Source organism: Kryptolebias marmoratus, linkage group LG1, assembly GCF_001649575.2.
Source record: "Kryptolebias marmoratus isolate JLee-2015 linkage group LG1, ASM164957v2, whole genome shotgun sequence".
NCBI classification, from domain to species: domain Eukaryota; kingdom Metazoa; phylum Chordata; class Actinopteri; order Cyprinodontiformes; family Rivulidae; genus Kryptolebias; species Kryptolebias marmoratus.
In genome coordinates this window covers 2375065-2384145 of record NC_051430.1, presented here as the reverse complement: position 1 = coordinate 2384145, position 9081 = coordinate 2375065, and the positions used below count along the sequence as shown (strand labels likewise).

The following is a 9081-nucleotide window of genomic DNA, read 5'->3' as shown; positions in this document are numbered from 1 at the left end:
CTCATTTGTGAAAGTTCAGTTAAATGTCACTTCGAAATAAAGCTTGAAAAAAGTAAGAAATTAGATTATTTTTTCATATTTTTCAGAGAATAACTGACAACGTACGTAATTGGGGTATATCGTGNATATATATCGTTATCGTGATATAAAATTATCCATATCGTGATATAGGATTTTTTCCTATCGCCCAGCACTAGTTCCAAGGTTTTGTAAACTGCTGGATTGTGTAGTTTTTTTACATACTGCTTCAACTTTTTGGCTTTGTTTTTGTTTAACAAATAATAACATAGTGTCTGTTGTTTGTCTGAGATTAAATTTATCTCATTTCAGAACCTTGTAAGAACTAGAACAAATTTAAATGTAACACTTAAAAATAATAAAAAGGGCCTTTTTTACATAGCATCTTAAACTTGATATATGTTTTCACAATATAATTATATATTTATATTCATTAGGGATTATATGGTGTATTATTGGTGTAGATAGTCTTTAAAAAAATCTACAGTATCTTCAGTCAAGTCAAAGCACTGGAATCATACCTTTAGCTACAGTCACTGTCTGGGGTTTAAAGTTTGTAAGTTAAGTATTCATTGTGAATCACTTCAGACATTTTGACTGTGCTGCAAATTTCACTGTCTGGAATGTTTCTGGAAACTGTGACTGTTGAAGCCAAGCTCTACCTTCAGACAAAGTACATACGCAAAACAAGAGAAAAAAAATCCTGAATGTTATGATAATGAAGAGGCTCTTAATGTCTAATGTCAAACATAATCCCCCATTATCAAAAGTGGGTGAGAAGGGGGACTTCTGTTGTCATGGTGACTAGTATGACAGCATAGACAGGTGATCCTGCATCAGTAGATTAAAAAAAACATAATTCAAGTTTGTAAAATGCTAAAAGTTAAATTCAAGAATAATGAGTGGAGTGGGTGAGTCTCATCTTGGAGCTCAGAAATGCGACACAGAAGCAAAACTTGCAGAAAACGCTCAGGACATGAAGACAAGAAAATGGAGGATGAGGCCTCACCTGCTTCGTTCAGCTCACTGACACAGATGGTGAGTGAGGTAGTGGCAGAGGGCATGCAAAATTTTAAATCAGAAATGAAGGAGTTATCACAAGTGAGAAGGAGCTTGAAGGAGGACATAACAGTCCAACTGGGCGAACTTACAAACAAAATAAACCAACAGTTTCGTGCTACCACCAGCAAGACTGAGAAGGTGAATGAGCACCTCAAAGAAATGGAGGATAATTTAGTGGGGAAGGAGAAATGGAACATTGGAGTGCAGGATGCTATCATCCAGCTGCTTGCACAGTTATATGAAGTTAATTACGAATAGATAAATAAGAAAATGTACAAGTATTTGAATAGGTGGAGCCTGCTCTCCCTCGACCTTGGCAGCAGAATCCGATCAATAAAGATAAATGTTCTACCAAGATTACTATATATATTTTGCGGCACTCCCAGTTGCGGTCCTAGAAAACAATTTAGGGACATATTTCAAGGTTCATATGGAGTGATAAAAGGCCAAGAGTAAGATAGTCAACCCTGCAGCTGCCTGGGGACTGGGAGGGGTATGACCATGCCTTGCTTCGTGGATTACTACATGTTGGCCCAGATTAGACCCCTAGTGGACTAGTGTAACCCAAACTATGAGGCTAAATGGAAGGACATTGAGCTTTTCTAATTGGACTTACCTCTACAGTCTGATGCATATGCCAGCAACAATACAAAAGGCATCACTGGCAACGTTTACAGAAATTTCATATCTATGAATAAGAGTTCAACAGATCATATCAGACTGCAGTGGGGAAAAAAAAAGTGTTGGTACAACTCAGGAAGAATACTATTTCTACTACAAATTTCTTAGCATGGCAAAATTTCTGCTGGAAGAATCTAATCTGATTTTTTTAGTACTCCAAAGCAGAAATTGAGACTAAGTGGTTCTCAGATCTCTTGATGGAGGGAGTGCGGGGTGGTCTCTGCAGACTGCTTTCATGTCTTTTGGTCCTGTCCAAACTTGAAGACTTTCTGGAATGATGTTATGCAAGTAACTTCGGAGATCCTGGGCATAGCCTTAGACTTTTCTTTTACCTCTATGTACCTTGGAAGACTCCCCGAAGGACTCTGCTCAAGTGATACATACTTACTGAGGATATTTATGATTGCAAGCAAGAAGGCAGTTACCAAATGTTGGCTCCAGCCAATGGAGATTGTCGTACATTTAAAGACTTAAAAGTTACCCTCTGTGAATCAAAAATATATCTGCTATACAGTGTGCCATGTATCCTGCACCCGGGAATTTATTTTTAAAGTAGGTGATAATTTGTCTGTCTGTTAGCAAAATATTTCACGAACCAAAGGACAGCCTCTCAGAAAGTAATCATTGGATGTAGGTCTACAGCTGATTCACTGTTGGACTCAATCCAATTTAAGATGGCATGGTACAGCCAACTGACCTTTAAATCACAAACTTAGCTACAACTCAGTCCATTTGCAGATATTTAGCTAAAATCTGGTGTGGTAGTAGATGAGAGTCATCCCCAATACATAGTTTGAAGACTACACATTGTGTAGAATCTTTACTTAAAATGTTACCCATTGGAGTCAATCCAGCTGTCTACTAGCAAAGAATCTCACAAACCACTGAGTGAATTTTAATGAAATCCTCAGAAAGAAATCACTGGATGTACATCAGCCACTGATTATCCACAGCTAAATAACCTTAACCTACACAAAAATGGCTGTAACGTCATCATTATTACAGGTATTAAGTTGTGGCTTTATGTGGTGGTAGCTGAAAGTGATCCACAACTCATACTCAAAGTGTTTATAGATATTGTGTAAAATTGTTAAAAAATGTTACTTTCAAGATTTGACTAAAACTCTCATTTCTCAGCTTGACAGAATCTTACGTAACTCGGACATGACTCATTCAAGAGTCATGTTTTATCGTGCCATAAGCACTTTAGATATTTGTCAAGATTTAAGTTAAAAATAAAAGCACCCCGTTTGTCTTCATCTAAAAAAAGGAAATTATGACACCAAAGTTGTTTCTCAAACAAAATTTTAATTCAGAAACTTTGCCAAACACACATGATTATTGCTCACATATTAGATGAGAATTGCATTCAAAGTAGCTCCAAGCATCAAGTACTGAATTCAGAACGTTTTTGTCAACTAATAAAAGACTACCCATTGGATTTTAAAGTATTCTTGGATGAAAGAAGTGATTCCACCACCTGAACTTAAGTCAAATGTTCAAATATTCCTCAAATCCTGCAGGCAGCAGCAGCAGCTCTGTGTTTTGATGTTCCAACATGCCACATACTGTCTTAAATTTCAAACACGTCCAGTTTGAAACGGTTTCAGAGATGTGACACTGAGGATTCAAAACGGGCAGCCTGCTGGAGTCTGCTGCACACAGATTTGTAGTTTTTTTAATAAACACAAGATTGTTACACAAGTAGTGATGAAAATAAGTGTAGTTTTACTAGATAAAGACATGTTCAGGCCAATCACTTTGATGGGGAACTGTGACTCCAAGAACTTTGAACTCTTCAATATCAAACCCATTGTCTCCTGCCAGGATAGCTTAGATTAAAGAATTTCACTTTATTACAATAGTAATAATAACAATAATAAAATTTATAAAAATAATAAAGAAATTCTGACATTTAGACTTGGCTTTTTTTAGAGTTTATACTACAAAAAGGTCACACACCTTAAAGTTTGTGGCCCAGCAATAAAACTGTGTCCAATTATGTAATGAGACTGACCACTGCTAACAAGCAGCAAAGTGAGACATGTTTATACAAAACTAATTCCCGCCTTCGTCATCACTTTGGTTTTATAAAGTTGTCGTTTCCAGGAAACAACTTTAGTTCTGTAGAGTTAATAAATTACACATTTAAAATATAAAGTACAGTAGAAAGGTAATTCCAACTTTTCCAAACCCATGGTGCGCTTCTGTTGAATCATTTTCTGACAAATGCCTTTTGTAATAGAGATATTTTTTCTAGAAATACACGATCAAAATGAACATACATATATATATATATATATATATATATATATATATATATATATATATATATATATATATATATATATATATATATATATGAATATATATCTGTACAGTTAAAAAAAATCTGCTGTTAAAAAAATCAGCATGATGTTTATATTAGTGTGACACAGTTACATCAGTGTTAAAGCAGCCATGTTCAGAGTGTCGTTTATAACATGGTATAAAGCAAACAAGCAATCTGAGTTCTTTCCAAGAGCCGCACTGATATAAAGCTATGTAAGTGGGGCAGCAGAATCAGATCTGCTAGCTGTGGGTCTGTTTCAGTCAGGGAGAAGGTCAGCTCCAAAGAACACGTCTTGTTCATTTTTCATTATGTGGTTTGGTTGGGACGATGTGACGCGCAGTCGACCGTTAGCCTCCAGGTGAAACACGGCGGATGTGTAGAGGGATTTCTTCCAGGTTTCGTTGCATCTCACTGTGTCCACAGATGACAGGAGCACCACATTTTCTGGATATGAATCACTATAATAAAGCACTGAGTGGGTGAGCAGCATCACATTGTGATGACACAGTTCAGCCACGCTCTCATAGGCAATCTGAACATAGACTCGGTAGTAGCCCGTTCTGGGTACCACCAGATCCCCATCGGAGTAGATGAAGCCTCCACCGCAGTGAGCTTTTCCCAGTTTGCTCTCCCACTGAAGATATTTTCCAGAATGATTATGATTCTGTGAAACTGAGTGTTAAGACAAAATGATTCAGATTAGAAATCCTTTTTCTGTGTAACATAAAATATTATATATGAATCTCAAAACAAGCAAACACAGGCAACCATCTGTGCATTTAGGATCAAACTCGGCAGTGTCTGGTTGTAGGGTTTAGGCCAAGAATCAAAATAAATATTCACAACACAGTGGCGTGTGCCTTGCGGGCAGCGAGGGACTTGTTGACACCTGAACGAATGCGACTTGAGATTCATTCACTGTAAATAAACTCCATGTGTCACTCAGTGAACGAAACACTGTCTGACTCTGCCCTGAGGGGTTTTAACAGTTTCCTCCTTGAGAGGATTTGCTCTTAGATTTTTGGCCTGAGAGCAAACAACGAATTGCCGCCGAAGAGTGATTCGTATGTTTAGTACTGTGCTGGATGTGGCGCTGTTTATTCCTGTACTGTATGAATAAACTTAGATTTGGTACTTTGCCTCTAGCTTTAGAATCTGGACGATTTCCCTCAGTCCCAGAGAAGTGATTTAAATGAAATTGAAAATGGAACGCATTTCTTATTTTATTGTTCTTTGTATACGACTCTCAGAAATGAATTGTTTGGGAAAGTTTTTGATGTTTACCTGGATTTTTTTTATATGAGTGATGAAGATAAACTACAGGATTTGTTTAAACACTATGTGTTTCCGTTAGTTCAGTATGTTTTAAAAGCCTGGCATCTTTGAAAGAGGACACTTTCTGTTTGAAGGATGTTGATGTTGGTCTCTGTCTGCATCTTTGAAAGATGTTTGTGTGTCTTATAAGTCCATGGGTAATCACTAGAACTGATTCTAATGATTCAGTTCACTCAAACGAGCTGCCATTCCCATCAATAATCAGGGATACCATTTCATTAATGATGTTTGAAGGATCCGTAGAACTTCAAAGAGTGTTGGGTTTTCTCTTGTTTCACCAAAATCTCACTGATTGCCGCTTTCTTTTTTTTCTTGCAGTGTTTTGCAAATATTAACATATGTTGTGTGACGTACTGATACCAAAACTCCCAACAAACTATCCCTGATCGGACCGCACATTTTAATCTACATGTTTGATTTTAAAACTGCAAGATGAGATACAGGACAAAAATATTTGGACAGGATAGTAATGCGGGTGCTTGAATGCTTCTGCCATAATTAACGTGCCACTCTTAATACTGACTAGTCAAAGTGAACCCACTACCAAAGCAGATTTAGTCATCTTTAAACGATTCTAATCTTGAGCGAACTCTTGTGAACACATCCAGGGAGGTTGGCTACAATCCTGTGGACCTTAAACGTCTGAATAATCTGCAGCTGTAGTCACAGGAACATCAGGCTGCTTGAACGTGGTCCATTGCCTTTACCTTTAACATGCTGCTCATGCAAACACTGTTATTTCAGCTCTGACTCGAGGATTAGATAGATTAAACTCCTTTTTGATTTGGAATAATCATTGTCTTTAACTTGTCTTGCCTTCAAAGATTCCTCACCTGTCAGCAAGGCTCTTGGATGCTTGCTCGCTTTGAGTTCTTTGTTTGCAGGAGTCTCCACTTGCTGTTTTCCATCAACATCTACAGAAAGATGCAATTGGTCTTAACAAATAATATAAGAAACCATCAAAAGTTGTATCTACAACTCCAACACAAAACAAAATATTCACCTGATTGAAGAATGTCTGTCTTGTGGTTGGGCTGCAAGGTGATAAACACAATCAGTGACAGAAGGAACAAGAAAGGTGTAAATTTTACATTTGGTTCATCTAAACACCTTTAAAAACGACATGAATACATAGTTTTGAAGTACATCTTAGAGAATGTAGACTGTAACCAACAGCTCACCTGAAAGTTGTTACAGTGCTTCTCTGTGTAAACAACTGCAGCTGAACAATATCTACAAAAACTGTCAACTATCTCAAGGCAGTGTCTCAACATGACTAAACCTGCTTGTTGTTGGAAACCCTGACTGCTGAACAGTGATAAAGCTCAAAATCACAATTACAACAAGTTGTTTGGTTTTAGTTTTAGCTAAAATAAGATAAGAAACTTTTCTGCACAAATCTTACTTTTCTAAAATTAGAAAAAGTGATGTTCAGTTCACAGTAAAAACATCTCCATCTCTGAACATAATGAAACTCTAACTGCTTTTAATAGTTTTATACAATTATTAATAACAAGTAATTTAATAGTCATCTAAAATAAGACTTTTGCTCCAACATTGCTGCTGTGCTGTCCAGCCTTTTTTTTTAACTTGTGATCAATTATTTGTCAAGACTGAAAACGGACTCCAAATGGATTATATTTTATTATAATAGTATTTTAAAGAAGTGGTTGCAAACGTTTCAGCGTTTGATCCACAAAACAACTGGCAGAGATTCGCAGCCCAGAAAAAAGCTGGTTTTAGTGACAAACAAGAACTCAAAAACAAAAACAAAACAACTATGTCAAGATCTCCACAAGCAGCCCCCCTACCCACCCACCCACACACACACACACTCGCGCACGCTTCTCGTCCAAAACCCTGCGGGAGGCTCTCTTGCGCGTGCACTGCAGACACAGCTGGGGTGGGTTTTGTTAAATGTCCTCAGTCTGATCTTTAACGTTCACTGAACACCGCGAGCGGAGTTGAACTTTGACCTCGGGGAGCCGCCTGTTCGCCAGTGGCGCAGTTAAAAACACCCGCACCGCACCGCGCCCGCTCCGAACTCGAAAACCTTTCCATTTCAAGTCCTTACCTGGCGGTTCTCCAGTGACGCGTGCCATGGCTTTCCGAGTCCGACCGTGACGAGAACCGCCACCACCCCGAGCAGCAGCAGCAGCAGGAGCAGGAGCAGGAGCGTCCCCGCCGCCCCGAGCAGGGCCACCCGTCGTCGCGTCGTCCCTCTCCGCCCGAGCTGAGCGAGGCTCGCCTGCAGATGGAAGCCCGCCTCGGCTCCTCCTTTGCAGCCGCAGTGGCAGCCGTCTTCCTCCATGCTGCTGACTTCCCATTCGTCGAGCAGATGTGAAGTCCTGGTCCGCTTCTCCATTTATTCAGCCGCTGTCGCCCACGTTGAGAGCCGCGCGGCACCGAGTTTCACCCAGACTCGGGAATTACGCCCGAACTTCCTCTTTCTCCGGGGGTGCTGTGTCTGGAGCGAGCAAAGCTACTTGGAGCGGTGTTTAAAAGCACTCAAACAAAATAATAATAATAATAACAACAAAGAATGCTTAAAGGAATAGTTCAGATATTTTAAAGTAGGGTTCTGTTGAAACTATGAATTCAATATAAAGAAATGCATATCGCCCCTTGCCTTTCATGCCAAAGTTTTAAGCTAAAAAATCTTATGTTGAAAAATGATGGTGTTGCAGTCATTCTGGTCAGTCTTTGGAAATAAAGATATGCCCATATTGGAGCTGTCATGTCAGCTACCACCACATCAAATTATAGCTCAGTATCTGTAAAAATGACTGTGATGTTTTGGCTAATATCAATTAGCTGTGGCGTCATCTTCAATTGGACTGAATGCAAAGCAACTATAGGAGCCATTTTTGTTTTCCGGTGTTTGGGCATAGTTTGGGTTATATGTGAATTGACACTGACCTATCTTTTGCTCTACCACATGGGGCGGTGTGTGGGGAAATCTCAAAATGAATGGGCAGCTGTAGGTGTGGGGAGGTCATACAGTTTTTTAACCGCTCTCTCTTATATGCTGTTTTTTTTACAATATTGCCTTTCTTTCACAAGCTGCCACAGACCGCCACCTTGGACGTTGAATTTCACTCACTGCTCAATATGTCTTAAATAAATGGAAGCCTCCCCGAATGTACCTCCCAGTCTGGACATTACTCTTGTGAGCGCATCGGGACCTGGGTTCCCCGCTCCCAGAACTGACTATAAATGGATGCAATTTAATAGTTGCTACAGCAACTTTCTGAAAGTTTCATTAAAGCCCACCCAGTGGTTCATGAGATATTTTGCTAACAGACAAACAGGGTTGACTCCAACAGTTCATGCTAAATTTTCAAGCACAGATCTGGTACAGTGAGTAACACTTGGAGGATGTGTTGGGGATGTAGCTTGGCCAAGCCCCGTTAAGGTTGCCTTCCAATGGGAAGGTCGGGGGTTTGATCCCCAGCTCCTGCAGAGTGCCAAAGTGTCCTTGGGTAACAAACACAGGCAGAGACAATCAACCGCCTTTTGCCTTTTGGTGGCAGTTGATAAATGTTAATATCTTGCCTGTTGTGCATGACTGTTTGAATTTCCTCAGTTTGGAGAAATAGTTTAATTCTGAAAGAACTAATAGACTAAAAGCTAAGCTAAGCTTTATGATTTGG

At 39.3% G+C, this 9081-nt stretch overlaps 1 protein-coding gene across 1 annotated transcript; it reads right to left on the bottom strand.

Moving 5' to 3' along the window:
• Nucleotides 1-3049: 3049 nt before the first annotated feature.
• LOC108229414 (lymphotoxin-alpha-like) lies at nt 3050-8066 on the bottom strand. Its single transcript, XM_017405085.3, has 4 exons — nt 7503-8066; nt 6432-6462; nt 6262-6342; nt 3050-4765 (listed from the first exon to the last, which is right to left on the bottom strand). Exons 1-4 carry the CDS (start codon nt 7791-7793, stop codon nt 4350-4352), a joined length of 819 nt encoding a protein of 272 aa, XP_017260574.1. The 5' UTR covers nt 7794-8066; the 3' UTR covers nt 3050-4349.
• Between the last annotated feature and the right edge of the window lie 1015 nt (nt 8067-9081).

What these genes read in the sequence shown, in the direction of transcription:
- LOC108229414 (XM_017405085.3), bottom strand. Translation starts at nt 7,793, where the DNA reads ATGGAGAAGCGGACCAGGACTTCACATCTGCTCGACGAATGGGAAGTC. An exon ending in CGTCACTGGAGAACCGCCAG is followed by an intron (nt 6,463 to 7,502) that starts GTAAGGACTTGA and finishes ATCACCTTGCAG; the next exon opens with CCCAACCACAAGACAGACAT. An exon ending in TCCAAGAGCCTTGCTGACAG is followed by an intron (nt 4,766 to 6,261) that starts GTGAGGAATCTT and finishes CTTAACACTCAG; the next exon opens with TTTCACAGAATCATAATCAT.